The 26025-nt window shown below is 46.4% G+C and overlaps 2 protein-coding genes across 2 annotated transcripts in view; both read right to left on the bottom strand.

Moving 5' to 3' along the window:
* Positions 1 to 3150: 3150 nt before the first annotated feature.
* Positions 3151 to 3693, bottom strand: LOC121837390 (the record flags this gene model as incomplete). Its single annotated transcript, XM_042293007.1, has 1 exon — positions 3151 to 3693. A coding segment is annotated over one exon (543 nt), but the record flags the coding sequence as incomplete, so codon positions are not given.
* Positions 3694 to 4247: 554 nt separating this feature from the next.
* The window catches only part of LOC120849777 (uncharacterized protein K02A2.6-like), a 53737-nt gene continuing 31959 nt past the window's right edge, over positions 4248 to 26025 (bottom strand). Inside the window, exon 6 of the mRNA XM_042292705.1 lies at positions 4248 to 4328. Within this exon, the coding sequence (XP_042148639.1) occupies positions 4248 to 4328 (81 nt within the window). The remainder of the gene's footprint in view (positions 4329 to 26025) is intronic.

The following is a 26025-nucleotide window of genomic DNA, read 5'->3' as shown; positions in this document are numbered from 1 at the left end:
TCGCGCACGGCACGAAGTACTACATCGTCCCTTCGAAGCCGTACGAGGCGGAGTACTGCGCGACCTGGGTACGACTTGTGCGTCCATACAGGTTAGTGGTGTTTCTTACCTTCCAGTTCGCGCTTTGTTTCAGCTGCTGACGAATAATACAATTAACTTTTTTTCTCTTCTAGCGACGATGGAACAGCATCGACACTGACGGCAAACTCTAAAGTATGCAGCAAATACTTCACCGTAATCGAGAAGCGGAATGCGGTCGCCCTCCTAAGCCTACCGTTGGATGTTTCCATCACCCTACAGGAAGACAGTAAAAAGAATCGCGGAACGGCGCGAAAAAAAATCGCCCAGTTATTGTCAAGCTGATTCAGAAATAAACGTACTTAATTACCGCAGTCCACTCAACGCCAACAAAAGTTTTTTTGCGGGCGCGCTTAATTTTGTTTGCAGAGTACGGCGCTCCGTGGCATCCACTTTTCCGTCGAAACGGACCTCCTTCACGCACACGCGGCCAGATTCATGAAACAGTTTTCTCTTCGTCATATTGGCACCACGGAAGAAGCTCTCTGGATCCGTAACCGCCTTAAACTCCGTCGTAATCACCCCGGGAGCACTGTCCGTTGTGCTGCTAATCGCCACTGCGTCCCCCCGATGATTCTGCACCGGCTGCCGAAGAAGCTTTCCGGATTCTTAGTCGCCCACTGTCCTCTGTGCTGTTCGTTGCTATTACTTCGCGATGATTATGAGCCGGCGGCACCGGCTTCCGAAGGAACTTTCCGAACTCGTAACTGCCTTAAATTCCGTCGTAATCACAACGGGGACACTGTCCGCCGTGCTGTTCGTCGCCATTGCTGCCCGATGCTCCTGCGGCGGCTACCGCCAGGTCGCGGCGAACAATAGGCGACCGCCGCGACACGGCCGGCTTGCTCGCTTCCTATGACATTGCCGGGAAAAAATCAACATGCTGGGAATATTTTTTATTGCTTAGGGTGTCACCGAAAAGTTCCGTACGTTCAAAACGACCAGTATAAAAGACGGAAACGCAGAGCATGGTGTAGTGTTCGGGTTAGTGTGGTGTTCCGTTGTATTGATATTTGTGTACGCCGTGTATGTGCTCAATGTCTGTTCACCTGATGCTTGTAATAAGCGTAATGTGTGTATAGTAGAGGATCCCCAAGTGGAGTAGTGGCCTGAGAGAAGCAAATTATTTTTTGTAAAACATGAATTGGGCGGTACCTAGCGCCACCTAGCCTAGCTACTTGCAATTACTCTGCTTGACCCCGCCATCTGGTGGCTAGCGATTTAACCTCCTTTCACGCTACGTGATAAACAGCGGCTTCGAGTTTGTTCTTTCGAGAGCGGCTTATGGTTTCGCGGATTGAGTTTGCCCTTCTCCGTGATGTGCGATGCGGTTGACGAAGGAATTGTGACTCCAGGAACACCAAAGGTAAGACGCAAAGTGCGCAAAGTAACTGGGTATCGGTTATCTCCGTTTAACATCGCAGTGCTGTCGACGAGAAGACTGAGTAACTGCTTTCGAGACGCAAGTTTTTGTACCTGTGGGGGAAATCTGGCTTCGGAAATAAACACAATTTGCGGGAAGCTCGTGTTACGCTTTTATTTGCTGCTGCTCTCGTTCCGTACAAGAGACATAGCGTCCTCGTCAAGCCTTATTGGGCTCGATTTGCTCGATTCGGGGTCGCCATATTGAGATGCAGGCGACGGAGGAACTTTGCTCCCCTGCTTCAGTGACGAAAGTTTCTCCCTTTCTAAAGGAACATAGGTTACAAGACCGTTCCTCCCCTAAGGGAGGACTATCCATACCCTTTTTTCTAAGAGTGTAGTAACTAAGGTATAATAGGCAACAACTGCTAAACATAGCTAAGCGTAAGTGCGGTTTAGCATGCCCGTCGGGCACCCTTAACGTAAGTTATAAGTCTAGCCTTAGTCACGCTTAACTGCGGTTAAGGTTTCCCCGCGTAACTAGGGTTTTAGACGCATGCGAAGAGGAAGTACCGCTCGCATACAAGCCCCATACAAGACAAGAGAGGCGAAACCTAAACCGAATACACAACCGGTAGCAGGGGTGTTCACAAAACCACAACAAAGCGCATGGCATCGGCTTTGGTATTTTTCGAGGTAGAGGGCAAGGGCAAATTTTAAGCTGTATCATCACAAGCGAGAAAACCGTTTGAGCCTCGCATCACTTCTCATTCCTGAGTGAAAAGCAGTTTTTGAAAGAAGGAGAAACAGGCGTCCTAAAGTGAAACAATCCAAAGAGAATATGTGTAAACGGGGCAGGTGATGCGCACTGTGTAATGAAACGGGAAATGGATTGTATTGGTTAAATTGATACTTCGAGGCACCTCGATAAACACGGCTATTTATTGAGAGACACAAAGAAACTTGCGTCGTGTTGTTCAAAACAAAAGGTTTGGCATGCCAAGAAAAGGCTTTGTTTTGCGCTGCTCCTTGTGAACTGAATGCCTTGTTCTGAAGGTGTGACGCAAAGCCCTCTCGCCTAACTTGGGTAAACCTTTGCTGTTGGTACCTCGACGGCCGACTTGCCTCTTGTACCAGCGGACCAGTCAAGGAGAGCTAATTTACCTTGAAAGCAAAGTGATTGGGTCATTGATGAATCGATTAAGCGATTAATTACGTAACTAATTGGTTGATTACATTATAGACTCATAAGTAGGTGTTTTATTGATTAATTGATCCATGTTTGGTTATTTAATTTATTGGTTGATTGATTTATTGGTTAATATTTGGTCGTTCCAATGAGACAGAGAGAGAGAGAAATTGGTTTAGTGGAAAGGAGAAGAGGTTATCCCGCGAAGATTGGCAGGATGGCTACTTCACACTTAGGGGAGGGAAAGAGGGGAAGTATAGATTATATAGAGAGAGAGAGAGAGAAGAAAAAAAAAGGAAAAAAATATAAAAAAGGTATGTACACATATATACATACTTATATACATTCATCTATGCACATATATACATGTATATACATACACACATGCATACACACACACACCTATGTGCATATATATACATATATATACATACATACACACATGCATATACATACATATGCATAAAGGAAAAGAAAAATCTGTCCGTTATTGTTTGTTCATGTAAAAGTATGTTCTGGGTTTAGAGTATTCGGTCCAGTTTTGTTTTCTTAAGAAAGCGGATGAAGGAGGTCGTTGATTTGACCCTTTCCGATGCGGAGTCCCATGGTCCGAGCAGGTGAGTCAGGGAAAGTGGTTCTCCGTTGGGAAGATGGAGAGAGTTTGCCAGTTCATTTCGTTGACTTGTGTATAGGCTACACTGGCACAGGACATGTTCGAGTGTGTCTGTGACGGCACAGTTCTCACAGAGAGGAGAGTCTAGCTGGCCGGTGAGGTTGAGATAGAATCCCGTTGAAGCTACGTTGAGTCGTATTCGGTGGAGCGTAGTTTCAGTCCGGCGTTTAAGGCCGCGGGGTGAACGAAAGACAAGGAAGGGGTCAATGCTGTGCAGGTGTCTGTAATAATAAAATGGATTTGCCCAGAGGGAACTTATCATAGTTTTAGCAACACAGTTGATTCTTGCCCTAGCATCTGTTCGAGAAAAGGGGACTTTTAAACCAGAATTACGTCGGTGAGCATCTTTGGCAGCTAAATCAGCACTTTCATTGCCTTGGATACCACAGTGGCTTGGAATCCATTGTAGAATCAGACTATGCCCATTTTCGATAGCCTCCTGGTGCAGTTTCAAAATTTGATGAACGAGCTGTGCGTTGATGTTCTTGTTTTTAGTGGATTTGAGGCTCTGAAGAGCTGCCCTAGAATCGGTAAAAATTGACCAATCTCGTGAGTCGCATGCAGAAATGAAGCGAAGTGCTTCTCGAATCGCTACTAATTCTGCTGCTGTTGATGATGTCGTGTGACCCAATTTTCCATGAAGTCTCTCATTGATTGATGGTATTACGAAGCTGTAACTGGAGCTTTCGTCAGTGCAGGACCCGTCGGTATAGACATGTGTTCGCGAACGGTGATGAACACTAATTATTTCCAAAGAGTGTTGCCTCAATACGGTTAGCGGAATGTGTTTTTTGGAATGTAGCCCTGGAATATGTGTCTTTATATTAATTATTGGATAGGTCCATGGAGGCGATGAAGAGAACTTTGCTGGTTCGAAATCTCGAGGAGTGTCTAAGCTGCCAGAAATAATAACTTGAGCAAATCCAGATGCACTTCTGCTATCTGCTATATCTGCAAGATAGTGATCTTTATGTCTGGTAAGATGACGAAGGTGTGTTCTAAGGGTCTCTTGCAGTCTAAGGACACCTACGGGAATAGCTCCTGCTTCAGCTACAGTTCCAACATTGGAAGTACATTTTGGGAGCCCTAGACAGGCACGTAAGGCTTGAGCCTGCATACTCTCAAGCGCTCTTATATTTGTGCGGCACATCCCATGAAGTACTGGCAGACTGTATCGCATAATGCCGACAAAAAGGGCGTTATATAGTTGGATAAGTGAAGCTACAGATGCACCCCACGTAGTTCCACTTATGAATCGTAAGAGCTGGGTAATGCTAATAAGCTTTCTTTTCAGTTGCCTAACCTGTGGTGTCCATGTTAAACCTTTGTCTAGGATAAGACCAAGAAATCTGTGAGTTTGGACATATGATATAGGGTGAGCATCAATAGTGAGCTGATGCCTAAGCGTACTTTTTCGTGTAAAAGCTATAGCTGCGGATTTTGATGGGCATAGCGATAGTCCACGGCATTTTAAGTAATTTGAAATTGTCTCAAGTGCTTTCTGTAAGCGAATCACATTAAATCGCTGCGTGATTGATGAGGTCCATATGCAGATATCATCCGCGTAAAGAGTTATTCTGACGTTTCGAGGAAGTTTGTTTACAAGTCCTATGAGGGTGATATTGAAAAGTGTGGGACTGAGAACACCACCCTGTGGCACGCCACAAGCAACAATATACCCAGCTGTTTTCCCTTCTGTCGTCACCATATGAACTGTTCTGTTTTCAAGATAGTCTAAAATCCACGCATACAGACGTCCTCCTATCCCGGCGTAGCAGAGTGCGTTGCGGATAGCCTTGTGGCTTACAGAGTCAAAAGCGCCCTTAATATCGAGAAACACTGCAGTGGTGATTCTTCGGGATTTCTTTTGTTTTTCGACGCTAGTTGTGAGGTCAATGATATTATCAAGAGAGTTGCGTCCGCGTCGGAAACCTGCCATAACTTCGGGGTATATGTCATATTGCTCTAGGTACCATTCAAGTCAGGTATGTATCATCCTTTCCATGATTTTTCCAACACAAGAGGACAAAGCAACTGGACGGAACGATGAAAGGTCTAGGGGGGATTTACCTTGCTTAAGGATGGGTATAATGCGCGACGTTTTCCAATCCCGGGGCACCTGGCCCGTTTCCCACGATGTGTTATACAGTTTCAAGAGCCTCACTTTGCCTATTGTACCCAGGTGAAATAAGGCCGCGTAAGTTATACCGTCGGGACCGGGAGAGGTTGTGAAACGTAGTCCAGAAAGGGCCTCGTCTAGTTCCCGTATATCGAACGGTGTGTCCATGTATGGACACGCTCGGAATGGATTGTTGGATTTAACAACTGAAATGGTCGAATTTCCGACGTTTTCCGTGAGCTTTTTACAGTACTCTTCAGCCACAGCTAGTTCCGAAAGGTCTAGTCGGAGGGCTAGTGCACGAAAAGGTTGACGCTGTTGTGGTGTCGTCCTTAGACCACGAGCAAGACTGTATATTCTAGAAAGAGGCTTACGAGGATCTAATGTTGCGCAATGATCCCTCCAATGACGTTGGGCTAGTTTATCTAGATGGCGTTTTATGCGTTTTTGTTGGCGTCTTACTTTACGAATATCTTCAGGATCATGTGTTTTTCTTGCCTTTCTTTCGTACCTCCTGCGAAGCGCACGAAGACGTTCGTATTCCGCGTCAATGGTAACAAACCTTCGGGGTAGTTTGTATGTCTTTGTGTGTTGTTTCACAAGTTCTCCGATACCGTGGTAGAAATCACCGTCGCTGCTAAATGAATCACATGCTTTTTCAAGATTAACTTTGAAAAGGCCCCAATCTGTCCGTCTGATTGTTGACGATATGGTATTGGATGTAAACCCCTTAAGAAGAGTGTACGTAGGCATATGGTCACTGCTATGGCATTCAATATCTGTAAACCATGTAAGAGAATTCGAAAGGCTCGAGCATGCAAATGTCAAATCTAAGCAGCTGCTTGTTGTGGCGCCCCGGAAAAAGGTTGGGCTTCCGTCATTCAAAGTAAAAAGACCATGCTGATGCGTGAGTGTCACAAGTGAGGTACCTCGGGCGGTTGTTTTTGTACTTCCCCATAAGGGGTGATGGGCATTAAAGTCCCCCGTTAAGATGTGTGGAGAGGGGGTGTTTTTAATAATAGAGCTAATACGCAGGGAGTCAAACTGCGTATTTGGCGGAATGTATCCTGCGATTAGGGTGAACATGTTGCGACCTTGTTTCACAGTTAAAGCGACATACTCGTTGGTGGCATCAGGAGTAAGGCTGTGGGAGATGTAGGTAAGGTCTTTACGAATCGCCACTAGAACTCTGCTTGGAGATCTACCTCGTATCGAGTGAAAAACCTCATAACCAGATAAACGAAAATTGTCGGCAATGTTTGATTCTGATAACGCTATAACCGGAAATTGGTACTTATACACAAATCGGCGAAAGTCGGAAAGACGGCTGCGAAGGCCCCTTGCATTCCACTGGAAATGGTTGCTTGGTATCGAATCTTATCTATTGATAGCATGTCCAGATTAGCAGCTGGGGCCTAGGCAGAGAGTAGGCTCAATCATAGTTAAAAGTGCGAGCATGATACCTTTGAAAGCTGTGTCTTGCTTGCTGATAAAAAAAAATGTTTTTTGCAGCTTGACAGATTAGAGGCAAAAGGACGTCAGTGGTTAGGTTGGTTTTTTCATTAAGCTGGATCGGCGATGACTCCGATCGTGGCTCCTTGAAAAGGGCTCTGGTGGGGATCGTAGGCTTGCCTTTCTTCATGGGGATAGTGAATAGTCTTGATATGTTGAATAATTTCCTATTGCGGACGCGTGTATGCGGCTTCTTGGTGCTTCCCGCGTTTATAATTCTCCCATAAGCGGAAGAATCATATTAAGCAATGATGTGATGTTTCGTGCCCATTGGGCGTCGACAGAAGATAATAGGCTATAGGCCATGCGAGCTGCTTTTTTGAGAAGCGGAATCCAGCTCTCCCATGCATTCCCTTTGATTGGCGGAGCGCCAGAGGTGGAAGTAGTCTTCCGCATTGGATCAGGAGTGACAGCCGCTGACGTTGACGGCCTTTCCTTTTCTCCCTTGGGTTCTGAAACTTGACTTTTTCGGACATTTGAGGGAGGGGCCCCCTTCGTGAGCTGTTGTTGATTCTTCTTTACAGCTGCAGCATAGTCATGGGAGCTTGGGTTCTGCTTATTAGATGTCTCATTTATTGCGTTCTGTGAGTGTAGAGGTCGTTGTTCAATTTCAGCCGTTTGTTTTGTTTCCGTCTTTTGTGAGACGGCGGATCTTGCGACGCGAAAGTCAACTGCGTGTTTGCGTGCGTAGCTGCGGGTCTCACTTTCTCTCTGCCATTTTGGGCAGAAAGAGGACGTGGCAGCGTGAGCTTGACTGCAGTTCGCGCATTTTTCTTGACCAGAACACGTGTCGTTGCTGTCGTGGGCTTCTCCACAGCGACTGCAGATAGGTGGGCGCTTGCAGTTGGCTTCGCGATGTCCATATCCACAACATTTGCGGCACTGAATTGGGCGTTCCTTGAACGGGGTCACCGGATGGCGAACGTGACCGAGATAAACAAAACTCGGCAAAGCTGCTTCGCTGAACGCTATCTTTACTATGGAACTTTGTCCAAGCCGTCGAATTCTCGCCACTCGGCCTTCTGGTGATCTCACATGCTGTTCGATTTCGGCATCAGAAAGTGAAGTGTTGACGTCTTTGATCACTCCTACTGCGAAATGCCGCGGAACGGGCTCGTACGCCCGAACTTTCAAGCCGCAGATCTGAGTGCAGGCAAGGAGCGCACGGGTCGTCTGGCCATTTCGAGTATCCACTGCGATCAGATTTAATCTGCTGTTGGGCCTAATCTCGTGGATGCATTCGGGACACATCTGTTCCAATGCAACAGATAGTTTTAGACTGCTGATCGCTGCGATCCTCTGGCTTTCAGCCGCTGGTACAAAAATTACAGTCAGGCCAACTGTCGTGGTAGGCGAGTTCGTAACTGTGTCTCCGCTTTTGCTTGAACTGGAGTTCTTTTTGCGCTTCTTGGATGTCTTGGCATCGTACCATTCACCTTGGTCGGTGTCGGCGATTTCCATGTCGCTAGTTAACATTTCAGCGTTGGGTGGAGATATGTGGGGTCCGTGGTCAGGAGCTCTAACTTCTGCCAGGTTAGTGACGGAGGCTTCGTTCTCTAGCTCGGCGATAGAGGATCCGCATGTTGAAGGAGGCATGCTGTAGCGCTCAGTTGGAGTCTTCTGACTTGCCGATAGCGAAGGGGTTGCGGTAGCCATGGCGAAGTGAAATCAGGGTTTATACCCCGAGCCGATCGAAAGCCACCCCTCCGACAGGCGGAGGAAGCCTTATTAATTGTTCGCTGAAGCTAGAGTTGTCTAAACTGGCGGTATTATAAATAGAAATAAGCACAAACAGATGAGCCGAGAAAATCACAGACCTGTTCGAAGCGCTTCGTCTTCCTTTCGTCGTTCCAATGATTGATTAAATGAGCAGATGGTTTGCTCATCATACATTGTGCTGCAGGCCTCTACGGTGGCTTTCTTCCGCTGAAGGCTTTTGAGTGGAAACCTTTCGAATAAGTTGAATCCACCACTTCAGCGGTAAGCGAGGCTCTACTGTGTGTAGTAATTTTTTTTAATTGTCCATCTTGCATGTTTGTTTTCGACGCGAGCCGAGAAACGTATCATTAGAACGCGCCAGGCTTATAGCAATGGTTAGTGGTTACTGAGCCTCCCAGTTCTCAGTTTTTTCGTAGTTTAGTGAGAATACTCGAAAATTGCCAAAAAGAAGTAGACTATTAGGTGTTCTGTTTTTCAGCGGCTTGGGTGCTGCCAACGGCTCAATCATTTAGTTCTATAAAATTAAAACGCGCACACACACACGCACACACACACACGCACGCACGCGCACGCACGCACACGCACACACATGCACTCGCCCACGTATGCACAGGTACACGGATGCACACTATTAGAAATATTTGCAAATAAAAATACCTTTTACTTAAGTATGCAGAATGGCCAGTTTTCAACTAGACCGGCATGTTTCTAGCCTTGCCGATGTCGAGAGCAAAGCATCTACAGTGTCGGTATTAAGTTGTGAGATGCTCTTCACAGAGATTATTTATTCTTAAGTCTAAGTAATTATTTTCTTTTCCAATAAACTACAATGTTGCTTGAGTCAAAGGAGAACATGGCTCCAACATGCAGGAGCAAATAAACACACGTCAAAAGGCAGACATGTTCTCCACAAAGAAAAACAAAAAACAAGAGGCGCTACACAAAACGCATTATACTCCACTTCAGCAAAAGTCCGAGCGACGTCGACGCTACAAGCCAGGCACGTAGTCAGGGGGGGGGGAGGGGGAGACATGGGCCCACCCCCCCCCCCCCCCCCCGAAATCTTCCATTTTGCAGGTGCCCCCTCTCCCCCCTCTCCCTCATACAGCATTTTGTCATGGCTGCCCCCCCCCCCCCCCCCCCCACAAAAAAAAAAAAAAAAAAAATTCTGGTTACGTGCCTGCTACAAGCACAAGCCCCCTGCCCTACCTTCAACAAACTTTCGCTTCACGAACACGCGTGCATCGAAGGCCCTCTCAAAGCGTTGAGCACGCGCGCGTACTTTTTCCTTCGCTCCGAGTTAATCTGAAACAAAACATTGCATGAAAGCTACTCTTCCGAAAATATCAATAGCCCAACTAGGTATATGTTCCATTTCTTAATGAATATCACGCTACTTCGCTATTATTAATAACTACCAAAAGAAACAAGTCAAACAAGAAGAGCGCTTTCTGCCAGTTCTAACGCATCACCGAGCGCCATCCTCAACGTTGAACGCAAAGGGCGAAAACCGCAGTCAGCTCAGCGCTTCGAAAGTATTACACCACAATAACCAATGAATATGCAATTTATGTATGAAAACATTGCGTACAGTAGAACGAACGTCCGTACACTTAATTTGAACTGGTTGCCGAACTTAACTGATACTACCGCTCTAATATCAAAGCGACTCATATGCCAAAGCCGGTATCATGGTGTGCTTTCCGGCCGCCAGGCAGCCCTATACCTGTTTTCACCTCAAGAAGCATTGGAAAAAAAGTCCGGGTTCTCGCGGATGATTACTAATTTTCACCTTTAGGTGGAGATTTAAGATATATTTATTAGCACTTTAGAGTGCATACACGTTATCTTATCAAGGAGTACACGTTTCAAACGCCAAAAGCATCGCCTGTGCCTCCGACAACCAAATCTGGCGAGAACTATTTCGCGCGGCGTATGAACAATGCGCAAAACTTACTGTTTTCTTGGGGTGAAAACGGGTATAGTATCGTCCAAATACTCGAACAAAGGCTTTCACTCTTTTCCAGCCACTACCGGACATGAGCCCCATTAACTGAGTGATATACGCGGCAGTCGGACAGCGTAAAGGCAAGAACCTTTTGTTGCGCCCGAGAGAGCGGGTGCGGTGTTCCTGTTCACTATCACGTACGTACCTAATGTCACCCACAAACGCGGTCCGCACACGGAAACATCAGAGTAAAGTGAAATGGGAGAAAAAAACAGCATATAATTGAGAAGAAAAAAAAACTGCCTATCTCTCTGTTTTCTTTATGAGTGCGTGTGTTTCTTGGTTTTCGTCTCAGCTCGAAAGTCTCGGATGCTGCACATTTCACGGGAAAGAGCGTGCGGCGACGCCGCTCTTCTGCCGTCCAGTAAATAAGAGATGGCGCGTATACGCGTCCTGGGTCTAGCCTAGGGACTCTCGCACGCTCGCACACACACGCGCACACACGCACACGGCAAAGGAAATGGGAGTCCGTGGCTCGGGCGACCGTCAGATGGCCTGGAACCGCGGGGGGCCGACAGGGCTTTGCACTTTGTCCGCGGCGGCAGGGGCGACCGTTGGGGTATGCGAGGCGGCATCTTCTTGCCGGTCTCGTCGTCGTCGTCGTTGTCGTCGTGCACGCCGTCGTCACCACGGAGAGGTTCTGGTGCCCGTGGGACCGGAGGAAAAAGCTTGAGGAGGAGGCCGGGGAAATTAGGCAGTCGGCGCTAATTGCGCGCCACGTCCCCTCCAGAAGTTGGTGCACGCTTTCACGAAACAGGAAGTCGGGAGCTCCTTTTGTGTTAAGGCATATGACGTGGGTTTCGCTTATAGTGCTACGCCTAAGAAAAGCTAGGTCTTCGCGTGAGTGTGTGTGTTTTTGTTGTTGTTTTATGTTTTAAGGCGATAGCCTTAAAACATGGAACGAATTATGTGACGAATAACTGGCGAACGCCGCCCGACGGCACGCTCGCTTTGCGCACGACGTAGCAGCCACTGTGTTGATTCCACGCGCAGAGCAAATTTGTCGGTTATTCGCAGCATATTCGTCCCATAGAGTTCAGCCTTTATTTGACTCATTACGCGAAAAGGTGTCGGCGTTGTTCCCGAAAGATTGCCATACAAATACGTCGTCATGGTTAAGGTGGACGCGCCTCAGAAATGAAACAAAAAGAAAAGCACAGCAACGCAGATGCTTCGTCGCGGAAGCCGTCGTGAAGCCGGCGAGGTTCGCCGCGCCTGCGCAGTGGGGGATCGTGATGCCACCACCGGAACGCCGTGTGAAAAAACGAAGATGTGGCGCGCTGTTGGTAGGAATGCGGTGTGTGTAGGAATGCTTTCGCATTCCTACACGTAAGCACTCTTAAGTGTCTCTACTGAATTTTTTTTTCTTTTTCTTGTACGTACGCAATTATGAGGCAACGACGTAATTGAAACCCCCGTCACACTGCTCGTGCATCAACAGAAAGAATGGTGTTCCCCGCAGATGACAATACTCCTGGCAGACACGTATCGGACATCTTCAAAGCATATTTGCCTCATGTATCTGTGAACATCTCTGCAGATAGGTTTTGTATGACCAGTGTCGCGAAACCATCAAGCAAGAAAAAAAAAAAAAAAAACACGAATCGAATAGAGTTTTTAGACTGTCTTTTGTATAACTAAGTAGTTATAGTGTGACTGCTGTGCGTTTCGTTTATAGTGCTATTAAGAAAAGCTATGTCTTCGTGTTGTTTTCCTGTATGTACGCAGTGGTGATGCGAAAACGTAATTAAGCCTGTACTGAGAGAGAGAGAGAGAAAGAGAGAGAAAGTAAACAAGAAACAAAGAGAGAAAAAGAGAGAGGGGGTTAAAGTAAATGATGATTGGGGAGGGTTTAGTCCTCACCAGAATGGTCCTAGATTTTGCTTGCCATATTTACGTTCCAATTTATATTTCTTGTGTGGCAGGACAGCTTTATATTTTTCTCCTCTCGAGCCACGCTAGCTCGAAATAGTTGCCCCGGTTGTTTTAGAGCGCAGCTCTTAGGCGCCCGTTTCCGGTTTGAGCGGCGTCGCAGCCGCCGTCGTCGTCGGCGTCTGCGTAATTGCGCGCGTTGCATTACGGGAATAATGCAAGCGGGGGCAACCGCGTGTTGAATTACAGGAAAATTTCTCCGCTAAATTGAGCGGAACATTTCCCCGCTAGATTTAGCGGGAAAATTCCCCCGCTAAACATAGAGGAAAAATTTCCCCGCTAAATCTAGCGGAAAAAAATTCCAGGCTAAATTTAGCGGAAAACGTTACCCCCTAAATTCAGTGGAAAAATTTCCCCACTAGGTTTAGGTGAAAAATGTTCCGGTTAAATTTAGCGAGAAATTTAGCGAAAATTTCCGCTAAATGGGAAGGTGGCAGAAAAGGAGGAGGGGGAGGAGGGGCATACCCTCCCCTCCTCTTCCTCAAGAGCTGCGCTCTGATTCGGCATTACAGAGAACCGTAACCGTCTTTCATTTTTTTTTTTTCGGTGGCAGTGCAGTTAGAGCATTTTGAGCGCCAATTAAAACTTCGCTCGCCCATTCTTTTTTTCTTTTCTTTTAAAAAAAATATGATTGTTTTTGTTTTTAAATATAACGACGTATTTAAGGTGTCACATCTGTAATTTGTTGTATTAATCATATTTTTGATCTATAGCCGTTGTTGGAGGACCTTTCTATTCTTATTAATTTCTGGCTCTATATTTATTTACCTTCTTTTCGTTGTTTTGTTTTATAAAACGAAGCAAATTTTGACTTTGTGAACGATTCTACAACAGGAGGGCAGTCTTCTCTCGAGATATGACAATACTGATTCAACGCCGTAGGAACAATATTTCCAGTGGAGCACTGCTGCTATAGCCTGAGGACTTTAACGTGCATCAGTACTGATCCCATAAAAACACGCCGGTACGTTTTAAGTAAAAAAGGACATGCCATTATTTTGAATGTTGCAAGTTTAATTATTCGATATTTATTAAGTATTAACGATTCCACGCTACTTATATCTTTCAAGGTAGAGTCCTTAGTAGGCACCGATGATGCCTCAGCAAACTAATTCCGCTAGAAGTAATGGGGTTTCTAAGGCGAATTTCTGCCCACGTTTTAAGGAGCGAAGCGTCAAACAGCATGTCCAAATTTATATATTAATAAACCGTCGAAAAAAAAAAAGGAACAGCTGGAAATCTTACATTAGTGGTGGCCACCGGATCCTTTCACTTCTCGGTTACCTGTCGAATTCGTCTTCACATCACTCGAGTGTTCAGCGTAAAGACATGGGTTCGATTCCGACCATTGGTGCAGTTAGATAGGTGCGTCATTTTGCTTTTCAATATGTACAAAACATGTAAAAAGAGAAATAGTCTTCCTTAAAGATTGTAAACAAGAAAAGGTAAATGCACTGGGGAAGATAGTTGTAACCACGCATAGTACAAGAATAAACTTAAGGTTATGGAGCAACTCGTAAACGCAGAGGGGGAAGCGTCAATCCCGCCGTCTGCCATCCTGGGGGCAGCTTGATTGTCTGCCAGCCAGCGGCCTTCCGTCTGTCTACACCGAATCCATTGTTTGCGCTTCGCAACGAAGGCGTCCTCTTGTTTGCCGAGGTCGGGGACGGACCCGATTGCGCATTGGCTTGGAGAGAGACTTCTACCGACGTCGGAACGAATGTTGGACTGCGAGAGTAGCTAGGACGGTATTAAACGATTCCTAGAAAAAAATCAAGAAAATATATTATAAGGTTCAAAGTAAGCACCCGTCGTTCAGATGTGAATCGAATGTTGGCCCAAAGAACCTCCTTTTACGGAGGGAAGCCCATCACTCGGTGAAGGCAGTGTGTGCATGCGTAACGCGTTCCAACTAACGCGTTACTTGTACCCAGCTACTTTTCTCGGCAGCAAAGTAATAACTTAGTTACTTTTTAAGGAATGAAACGAGTAGCGTATTTCTGTTTCTTTTCCATTAAGTAACGAGTAACGGTATTTAGTTACTTGTGAAAAGGAACGTGACAACACGCACCGAACCTATAGAGCCACTCAAATATGGCAGCGTAGCTGCCGGAGTAGCGACACGACGCAAAATTATCTAGATGCACAACATCAAATGCGCTGATAGTGATCTCCATTTTGGGCCTGGGGGGTTGCCATGGTAACTGTGCTTCTAGCGACGCCGGGCGGCAACCTTTGTAGTCTAGTTGATATCTCCATTCGTTCATTAAAAAGTGGTATAAGACGCTTGGCATCGCGGTACGGCAAGAACCTCTGGAGGAACGGTGCCTGTTTTTTCTGAAAAGTGAGACGATTTGTAGCTCGGGGACTGTCGGGCGACGAGAGCTGCTATGGTATCGTACGTGCACGGACAAGGCGAGTGGTTTTCGGCGCCGCCGGGATGGCGGCCGCTTCGTGGGACGAAGTACTTTCGGACTTCGCTCCGATGGAACTATATCCGATTACGCCGGCCACGACAGGACGATTGGCTCGGAACATGACTGCTGCTCGACCGCCCCATAGTGAGCGAGTATATGTTCAGCATCACACATCTCCAAGACCCGATCATTCCTTCAAGATGAGATTTTCTCACCGACTGGTGAGGAGCGACGTCGACGGGGTTCGACCAAGAAGGACGGCATGGTGGTCTCTAGGGAATTGTTGACGCCATCAAAAGAGACGGACGCCGGATATGAGGTGTCCTTGCCGACAGGCCAAATGGTCGTTCGGAAGTTTACCGGCATTCAAAAAGTCAATATTTTTATCTGGTGTAGCACACATACCCTTGTTAAAGGGCCACAAAATTATTTTTAAACTTCTTCTTCCTTACCTGTAATCCTCAACTCAAAAAAGAACTGTGAAATCACGCAGTCGTGACATGCTAGGGCACCAGTGCGATGACCCCAAGCTTTCACCGTGCTTTTTAAGCACACCGTAGAACTTGGCATTCGCAAGTAATGATAAGTGATGGAAACTGTTGTTCATAGGCATTTTTGGGATAGCCAATTTAAAGTTCCATATGTACCTTCTCGTATTCCTAGACCCAAACGGCGTTACCGGATACCTCGATGTTCGACAAGATTTGGAAAAAGAGCTCGGAGTTACTATGTACCAGCATTTATGAACAAACTACCTTCTAGTATTCTAAATTTAAGTACCAGATACAAGCTCAAGAAAGCCCTGAGAAATTTTAGATCGTAAAGTGCTCACTAGTTTGCTTTTGTTATTCTGATTTTTTGTGTGGATTTTATTTACATGTTTCCTTTCGCAAACGGCATGGTTTTACTGATTTTAAGACGCTGCCAGTCAAGCCCAATGTGTCTTAGGCAGGTCAGACTTAACATACGTTATGTTCATTTGCAATAAAATTATTATTATTATATAAAAAAAAAGTTTTGTCGGGACACTCATTGGCCAGGAACTCGAATTCAAATATCCATGGACGAATTGATTGCTGACGAGCGCATACATCCGAGCGACGCAGTTTTCGTGTCCAATGGGGTCGGCTGACGACATTTTGGCCTTTGTAGGCATTGTAAAGAGGATATTTCGAACCATACACACATAATGATAACGTCATACAATACTGACATAAAGGAGCACAAAACGGGCCCAGCTAGAGAAAATAAATATTTCACTTGTAAGAAATAAATACGTATGTAACTTGTTAATTACAAAGATGAACGCAGCTCTGAGCATTTAAGTTTAATAGTATGTGTTGATGCATTGTTATATAGCAGGACATTTCATATACGTCACTTGAGAAAACGCCAGTTTTTCACTTGGAAAACAAACCAAAAAGCACTGCGATCAAATGCAAGCTATTGCAACGAAAGCAAGTTATATTAAAATCTTCAGAACTGCCAATTCGTAAAACTGGCGATTAGTAAAATAGGTTAAAGATCGCAGGAGTTTCCTCGCTAAACAATACTGCGATTATTCGGTGACCCAGGGCTGAAACAATTTCCTCTAGGCCCTACACGCGCCGTATACAATTCGCTATTTTTCTCAGAAATTCAGACTTTCAAAGGAAGCTAGAAAAATGCGAAAATTTTATCCTAAAAGGTATGTGGAGCGCAAGTTCGTCTGCTTCTTTTTGCAGAGGTTTTGGTGACGTCAGAACGCTGAGATCTGCGTGGCTCCGATTGAAGGATAGTGGGTAGACCTAAAAGCAAACTGCCTTAAGGCCTACCCACTATTCTTTATTTAGAACCAATCAGAGCTCGGCGTTCTGACGTCACCAGAACCCCTACTAGAAGAAGCAGACAAACTTGCGCTGCGCATATCGTAAAATTGTTGATTTGTATACTTGGGAGTTGTGTGAATATTTATGCAGCGTGTAGTTGGTCAGCCATTTCAAAGTTGCGACGAGTCACTCGCTGAAGATGAGCAATTCAGCCAATGCAGTATAATCGCTAGCATGGGGTCTATAGGTCTTTAACGTGCACCACGGAGTAGTGATACACAACCGCAGGCCGGTAGTATGCGCATCCAGAGCGAAACGGGCAGGGGTGGGGATTGAACCCAGGTTCCCTGGTTGATTAGTACAAAACGTAAACATCGCAGGAGCTTCCTCACTAAAAGTTTGTGATCGTGCGGTCACCTGAGGCAAAAACAAATTCCCCAAGGCCCAACGTGCGAAGCATAGATATCGCAACACACCCGGAAACCCGAGCACTACTAAGGCGATATTACTTGATGCTGTCGCACATGTGTTAATATTCAGAGCGATCTTGCACAGAAAGGGTATAAAGTATCATTCTTTCAGATCTCCACGTTATACCTACGTCAGAAAGCAAGAAGAAGCACTAAATCGTCGGCAAGCTGCGGCACATCACGACTCCGCGCACCGAACAAACTCGCATCCACCAGCTCTGAGCGCTGCCATCTTACCGATGACGTCACGGCTCTTGAAAGGTCACGTGACGAGTCGTCACTCGGCTGCTACGGAAACCGAGCCAGCTCAGCTCGTTGCTATGGTACCGCGTGTGACCAATCGCAGTGAGAGGCGGCACAGGGAAAAGCGTGGCGCTACTCTGCCAGCTACGCTGCCATATCGAGTGGCTCTAACCGAACCTAGTTCTCACTCCAGCTCACGCTTGTAATTTTCGTGACGAGAAAACGCTATACCCGTTTTCACCTCAAGAACCTTAGTAAAAAAAAGTCTGACTCATCGCGGAGCGTTACGAATTTCCCCCTTTATGTATAAACTCAACATATATGTAGGTACTTTTTAGATTAGGTATAGGTTATCTTATCAAGACGTACACGTTTTAAACGCCGAAAGCATCCCTTTTCCTCCGACAACCAAATCTCGTAAGAACTCCTTCGCGCGGCGTATGAACAATGCGCAAAGCTTGCTTTTTTCTTGAGGAGAAAACAAGTACAGACAGACCCATAGCCTCCTCTTTACTCACAAAGGCTGTCAGTTTGACGATGGAGTCAAAGAGTGCACGGTCGCAGATTTGGAGCACGAGATTCTGGTAGCACAGAGCATCAAAGAGCCCTTTCTCGGGGAAACTGGATGTCAGCGCACAGCTTTTGCAGCGGCGAGGACCCGAAACGCACTTGCTCGATCGGGAGAAGTGTGTTTCGGCGTCTCGCCGCAGCGGGGCGCCAGTCACGTGGCTCTCCTCTGATCCGTTGCCTGCTGCTCCACCTTTTATATTTCGGCGGCCGCTTCTCGTGGTGATCTGCCAGGCTTTGTCTGTCTCTAAGAGGATATGACAGACCATACGAGGATGTGCACAACGTATATTAGTATCCACAGTTATGCCCGAACGAAATCGTTAAAAAGCGAGGAGTTATTAACAACTACTTTTACGCAAACATTACATTCGACCTTGAAATACTATGGATCATATGTCGCGCTTCACCTCAGACGGTTCTTTTGGGAGTCTGTTACAGGCCTCCCCATACTTCTCCTGATTTTTCTTGTAAACTTAATAACATCCTTAGTGAATTTGCCTCAACGTACCCGAATGCGCATATCCTTCTCTTTGGAGACTTTAACTACCCGCAAATAAACTGGAGCAACCAGGTCCCCTCAGCTATAGGCAATGAAGCCGAAAAAATTTTTATTAACGTATGTCTTGATTTTAACCTTGTTCAACTAGTATCCGAACCCACACGTGTTTCACGGGATTCTGCAAACATCTTAGATCTAATACTAACCAGTCATCCCGAGAGCCTATCATCGGTTACTTATCTCCGCGAAATCAGCGACCACAAAGTAATTCATCCTACCTTCAACTTTTGCCCGGTACGACATCAAACACGCGATAAAAGAATTCGTCTTTATGATAAGGGAAATTATGAAGTAATAAACAAGGAGCTAAACGCCTTTCTCCCAATTTTTGAAGCATCATTTTTTAATCGCTCTATTAATACAAACTGGATAATGTTCAGAAATAAATTAAATGAACTTGCAAATAAATTCATCCCAATAATTACGTTCCGTGAGAATCAACAGAAACCCTGGTTTACAAAGTCTTTAAAAAAGCTAGGTAACAAAAAAAAACGTCTTTTCCGCTCGGCCAAGCGGAATGGAAACCCCTGCGCATGGGAAAAATACTACGCAGCTGAAGACTCCTGTCTGGCATCTATACGTAACGCAAAGCATTCCTTTTTTTTATGATGACTTACCAAAGATCTTAATTAACAATCCTAAAAAATTTTGGCAAGTTATAAATCCCCAAGAGACGCGCACCATTAGCCTGACGAACGGAGCGGGCGAAATAGTCAGACACTGAGTGCGCCAATGCTTTTAATTCCGCCTTCTTTTCCGTGTTTACCGAAGAAAACGATGTCCCTCCCTCTTTAATACCTTCTAACGCAGTATCTATTATGCCAGCTCTCACATTCTCTGTAGATGGCATCTTATCATTAATTGAAAATATCAAACTCTCATCGTCATCCGGCGTTGACGGAATTAACTCAAAACTTTAAAAAAAATACCAAACGTATATCTGCTGTGTATATGACCATGTTGTTTTCACAGTCACTTTCTACAGGCATCTTACCGGACGACTGGAAGGTGGGAAGGGTCATTCCAGTCTACAAATCGGGCAACAAGGACTCCCCACTAAATTACCGTCCCATCTCTTTAACAAGCATCCCCTGCAAAGCCATGGAACACGTCATCTACACTCAAATAATTAATTTCCTAGACTCTAGCGACTTTTTTCACCCCTCCCAGCACGGGTTTCGTAAGGGCTTCTCTTGCGAAACTCAGCTTGCACTCTTCGTTCATGACTTGCATTTTAATCTTGACCATAACCTTCAAACTGACACGATTTTTTTAGATTTTGCCAAAGCATTCGACAAAAAACCGCACCAGCGCCTCCTACTAAAACTTTCCCAATTAAACCTAAACACTGCTATTGTTCAATGGGTCAAGGAATTTCTGTCTAATCGGTCTCAGTTTGTCTTTGTTAACAACCACTCATCTAACCCTCTCCCAGTAACATCATGCGTCCCACAAGGATCTGTCCTCGGCCCCCTCCTGTTCTTAATATACATAAATGACTTACCATCGCATCTGTCATACCACATTCGTATGTTTGCGGATGACTGCGTTATTTATCGTACAATCGCTAACACCTCTGACCAGTCTTGCCTGCAGAATGACCTTAACCATGTGCAAGAATGGTGCGACTCTTGGCAAATGACCCTTAATCCCAGCAAATGTAAACTTGTATCATTCCATCGTCGCCGTAACCAATTCCTTTTTACCTATACAATTGCTAGCGACACCGTCGAATCTGTACAATCATTTAAATACCTAGGTGTAACACTGTCGAACGATTTATCTTGGCGCGCGCATACTACCAACGTCATATCAGCCGCGAACAGAGTCCTTGGATTTCTTAAACGTAATTTACGCCATGCCCCAAAGCACGTACGTTTACTTGCGTACAAATCACTTCTTAGATCAAAGCTCGAATACGCATCTGCCATCTGAAACCCTCACCAAACTTATATTAGCTAACGAACTTGAATCTCTTCAAAATCGATCCACTAGGTTCATTCATTCTGCCTACTCATACGGGGATCGGTGGTCGGATTCCAATTTCGAACGTCGTCGAAAGCGCACGCGGAATCATGAGCTCCGTTGGAGCTGAGCAAGCGTCCCTGCTTGGACGCGGTGATAGGGCTTTGGATCTTCCTGCTGACTATCGGTTTATTCTGCCGACGCTACCGGCGAATGACTTTTCGAAATGCACGGCATTTCTGCACGCTGACGTCGGAGTGCGGCCGTACCGCATTGAAGATTTCAGGGAACCTTTGCGGCAACTTGGCGTCCTGAGCGACGTGACCGGCATGGGGGTGTTCCAGATGGGGCACGTTTGGATTGTCCGCCTCAAGTCGACTGCTGCCAAGGAGAAACTGATGATGTCTGGCAGGTTCAAGGTGAAAGGAGGTTGGTGTGTGCCGATGGACCCTGATCGACGAGAGGTCCGACTCAAGCTTCACTGGGTGCCTTTCGACGTGCCCAACGAAGCCCTGAAAAGGGCACTGGAGGAGTTTGGCGTGGTGAGAGAGATAATCCGAGAAAAATGGCACATCGACGGGTTTGACGGCGTCGAGTCGTCGACCCGGGTGGCGCGGCTGTCACTGAAGGAAGGCATGACGCTGGAAAGCCTGCCTCACCAGCTTCGGTTCACCGGCGGCCCTGTACTTGTGGTTGTTCCAGGACGTGCACCAATGTGCCTGCGGTGCAAACGGTCTGGACACATTCGCCGTGATTGTAGGGCGCCTCGCTGTAGTGAGTGCCGTGGATATGGTCACGAACGCCAAGACTGCGTTCGATCCTACGCTCGTGTCGCAGGAGGACGCCAGGCCGAGGATGACACGACCGAGCTTGTGATGGACGAACAAGAGGCGAAACAGGCGGCGGCGCCCTCAACGCAAGCGTCTGTAGCGTCGGCGACTTCAAAGGCAACAGTAACCGCTAGCAAGGAGTGCGAAGGGAAACCTGACGGAGAAAAGGAGCCTTTTGTGGTCACAGCGCCAGCCGAGATGCCGACCGCGAAGCTCCAGGACACCACGGGGGATTTCGAGCACTCAGCCGGTTCGGATGCAGCTACAGTAGAGGAAGCAGCGGAGAATACGGCTACGTGTAAGGAAAAGGAAGTGGCACCGGAGAACAGCCCCAGCGAGGAAATGTCCCTGGACGCGATCACTTCGAAGCGGCGACTAGAGGACTTGGGTGCACGCAGTGCTGCTGCCAGCGAGCAGGCACTGCGACGCCTGGAATATCAGTGGAAGCTCGCCGGAAAAAAAGGACGCTATACGACACGCAGCCGCTCGCCGTCGAGGGCTCGTGAAGACCGGCTGTCACAGTAAGCTGGTTCCCCGCTACCCCCCTGATTGGCAAGTGTCTGATAGCTGGCGCAAGGTCATAAGCTCCTAAGTTTTTAAAGCTATGAAACAGCTCGAGGTCGCACTGCGTATAGCTACCCTGAACGTAAGAGGACTGTCTGCAAGGCGAAGGCAGTGCCAGCTCAGAAGGTTGTTCTTGGAAAACGACCTCGACGTAATAGCGGTCCAGGAAACCAAGATTGAGAGCGAGGAGCAGACCGAGCAGATGGTGCGCCAATTTGAGTCGCGATACGATGTATGCGTAAGCCATGCGGTAGGGAGGTCGGGAGGTGTATGCATCTTTTTGAAAAATGCTTTAGGTATTATTGTTGAGAATGTTGCTTCGCGTGAAGATGGGAGAGTCGTGTATTGTGATATTTGCTTTTCAGATCAAAAGTTTCGTATAATCTGTATCTACGCACCGACTGTAGGGACGGAACGATGCCATTTTTTTGAAAGTATAGCGGAATATTTAAAGTGCGAACGACTGCTTGTGGTGGTGGGGGATTTTAACAGCACATGTGCTCCAGAAGACAGGACCCCTCATAGTCGCCGGAGGGATAGCAGTGGCGATGTCTGGAATGAACTGGTAAATGAGCATTACTTGGAGGACGTGGCACATTGCGGAGAGGGCACGATGGGCGTGCAGTTCACACATTTCCAAGGAAGTAGCCACGCACGGCTAGACAGAGCATACGTGTCAGTTGAGCTAGTTCCGCTGTGTGGACACTATAGTGTCGAGCAGGTGTGCTTTAGCGACCACTGCCTTGTGACTTTCGGGTTAGGATCAAAGAGAAAAGAACGACACCGATTTGATTGGCACAACTGGAAAATGAATTACAAGCTCCTTGACGACGAGGTGTTTAACGACAAGATAAATGCAAGGATTGAAAAATTTAGGAACATCTGCGGGAGCGAGATGACCGGAGAATGGGAAGAATTTAAACGAGTAGTTAAAATGGACGCCATAGAAAGATCTACCATTCTAAAGTACGAGAAAGAGAAAGAGGAAAAGCAGCTGCGCTCAACTTTAAGGGAGCTTGTTCTAGAAGAGTGTAAATCCCCCGGGTTATTTATAGATGACATTAATAAAATAAAAAGCGAGCTACAGCTCATAGATACTGAGCACTACAGAGGTGCGATAATACGTGCCCGGGCAGAAAAATTTCTCGCGGGTGAAGCACCAACAAAACGAGCGTTAGCCACAGAAAAGAGATACGCACGCGCCAATGAAATAACTGAAATTGATTATCAGGGTACCACGACGCGTGACTCTAGCATGATTGAGGGAGCCTTTCTTGAATTCTACGAAAACTTACTGAGCCACAAAGCCCCAAAAGAAGAAGGTTTCACAGAAAATTTTTTGCCCCTTCTGCCAAAGATAGGTAGTGAAATAAAAGAATGGTTAGAACAGCCGATAGGTGTGTCCGAAGTAGAAAGAGCCATTGATGATTTGCAAAGCGGAAAATCACCGGGCCCTGATGGTTTGGGTGCTGCCTTTTATAAAAAGTATAAAAAAGATTTAGCTTGTATTTTGTTACAAGTGTATCGCGAATGTTATGAAAACCAAGTTTTTCCCCCTTCCTTTTTATTTACCCACACAGTCCTTATCCCCAAAAGTGAAGACACTAATAAACTTCGTAATGTAGCCAATTACCGGCCCATTACACTAGCTAATACGGACTATAAGATTCTAATGAAAATCCTTGCGAGACGAATGCAATCGGTGATTGGAGATGTGGTGGGAGAGCATCAAACGTGCGGTATCAAGGGACGTACGATTATGAGTAACATTCATGTTGCGCGTAGTGTGTTGGAACTATGTGATGCTAATTTCCGGAAAGTTGCTCTGTTGCAAGTCGATCTTGAAAAAGCTTTTGATCGAGTGTCCCATGATGTTCTTTTTTGCATTCTAAACCATGTTGGCGTGGGTAAAATTATTTTTGATGGAGTAAAGATGGCCTATAGTAACTGCACGACTAGTCTTGTAATTAACAAACAAGTAACTAAACGCATTTCTGTGTTATCCTCTGTTCGGCAAGGGTGCCCACTTTCGCCGTTGTTGTTCGCCATATTTCTTGAGCCCTACTGCCTAAGTGTCATAAAGAGTGGGAACATACGTGGTTTTTCTTTAAATGCATGTGATGTTAAAATATTAGCGTACGCAGATGATGTTGCGATTTTTTGTAGAGATAGAGAAAGCGTCTCAGCGGCTGTTCAACTCACGAGATCATATTGCGCCCAGACAGCGTGTGCTGTGAACTGGGCGAAATGCTTGGGGATCTGGCACGGCCACTGGGACGTGATTCCGCGTGTGTTTGAATCTATTCAGTGGTCTACAGAGCCCGGTGTATACTTGGGAGTGCCTTTGAACAATTACCGTGAAAGCAACGAGCTCTGGCGTAACAAATTAGAGGAGATGAGTCTTAAAGCCGCGAAGTGGGGTGGCAAGGAATTTTCTATCTTCGCACGGGCAACAGTGTGTAATTTATTTTTTGTTGCAAAGATTTGGTACCTGTTACAGGTTCTGCACTGCTCTCGTGTGCATTTGCAACGCATGCACCGGGTGATGGCCGTGTACATATGGAAGTCTACCTGGGAAAGGACTAGACGAGATAACCTTTTTCGCCGCGTGAAGTCGGGTGGGCTTAGTTTGTCGCATTTGTTCATACGACAGCTGGTATCGAGGTTTTTCTTTTTGCGAGACCAGGCTGACCCGTTTCTGAGAACAGTCATTCAAGTGCGGTTGTTCAGAGAGTTACCCGAGTTCATTGTTTCGACGTGTGACACATGTGAAGGCCAAGTAACGGGCTTTCTTAGAGAGGTTGTTTGTGCGTACCAATTTCTTAGTGTGCGATTTTCAAGAGAGTACTTAAACTCTGTCACACGAAAGCGTCTGAAGCGAGATCTTGTTGAATGCCTGTTTCCCGTCCCATTGTATCGCTCTTTGTTCTCCGACAGTACTGACCTTGATGTGCTTTCCCGCGTGAAAAGAATGCTAGTTCCCGGATCTGTGAAAACCTTTTATTTTAAACTACATACCAACACGCTTCCAGTAAAGACATGGTTAGCAAAAAAGGGCATGTTTGTACCATGGAGCGAGGATTGTATTTTGTGCAAGAAACCGGAGACCGTGGAGCACGTGTTGCTGGACTGCTGGGATGCTATCCTGTTCTGGGACGTGCTCCAACGCACTCTTAGAAAAGACCTACCGCTCACGGCTCGGGGAATACGCTTTTTGTCTGTGGAAGGGACGCCTTTCCCATATGACCTCGTATTTTTACTGGGCCTGCATGCTATTTGGAGATGTAGGATGGCAGTTCGTCACGCGGATCTGGATGCCCGTCCAGTACGGTATTATTTCATTGAAAATATAAACTTGATAGCAGCTGTCTACGAGAAAGTATGTCTGGAACTGGAGTGGTTGCCTGCATTTTTGAAGCTGTCGATGATGAGAGAATTTTAACAATTCTCACCGCCTCTCCAAACCTTACAGGCGACGTTCTATCGTCACCTTCACTAGCGTCGTCAATATAATATTACACATGTTCAAGTGAAATTTATCGTGCATTGTGAATCTTTGTTCATTGTCGAAATCTTGCAATAAAAAAAAAAAAAAAAGGATCGGTGGTCGAGTGGTCTAGCGCACACCAGCTCGGAGCACGTGGAGCGAAAGCTCGCGCTGCAGAACCCAGGGATCCTGGGTTCGAGCCCCACCCCTGCCCGTTTCGATCTGGAGGAGCATCGTACCGGCGTGCGGTCGTGTATCACTACTGCGTGACGCACGTTAAAGACCCCAGGCTAGCGGTTGTACCGCACTGGCTAAATTGCTCTTCTACAGCTGGGAGACTCGTCGCCCCTGTGAGGCAGACCAAGTTCTAGGCTGTATAAACACACATACAACCCAATTTTTTTTTGCCTACTCATACGATATCAGCGTTTCATCCTTAAAAGCAGAATCCGGCCTGACACCTCTCTCTCTTCGCCGTCGCACTTCCAGCCTCTCCCTCTTTCACAAGTTTTACTACAGC

This window comes from Ixodes scapularis, unplaced genomic scaffold, assembly GCF_016920785.2.
Source record: "Ixodes scapularis isolate PalLabHiFi unplaced genomic scaffold, ASM1692078v2 PGA_scaffold3__209_contigs__length_174095766, whole genome shotgun sequence".
Lineage (NCBI taxonomy): Eukaryota > Metazoa > Arthropoda > Arachnida > Ixodida > Ixodidae > Ixodes > Ixodes scapularis.
This window is presented reverse-complemented; position numbering and strand designations above follow the sequence as displayed.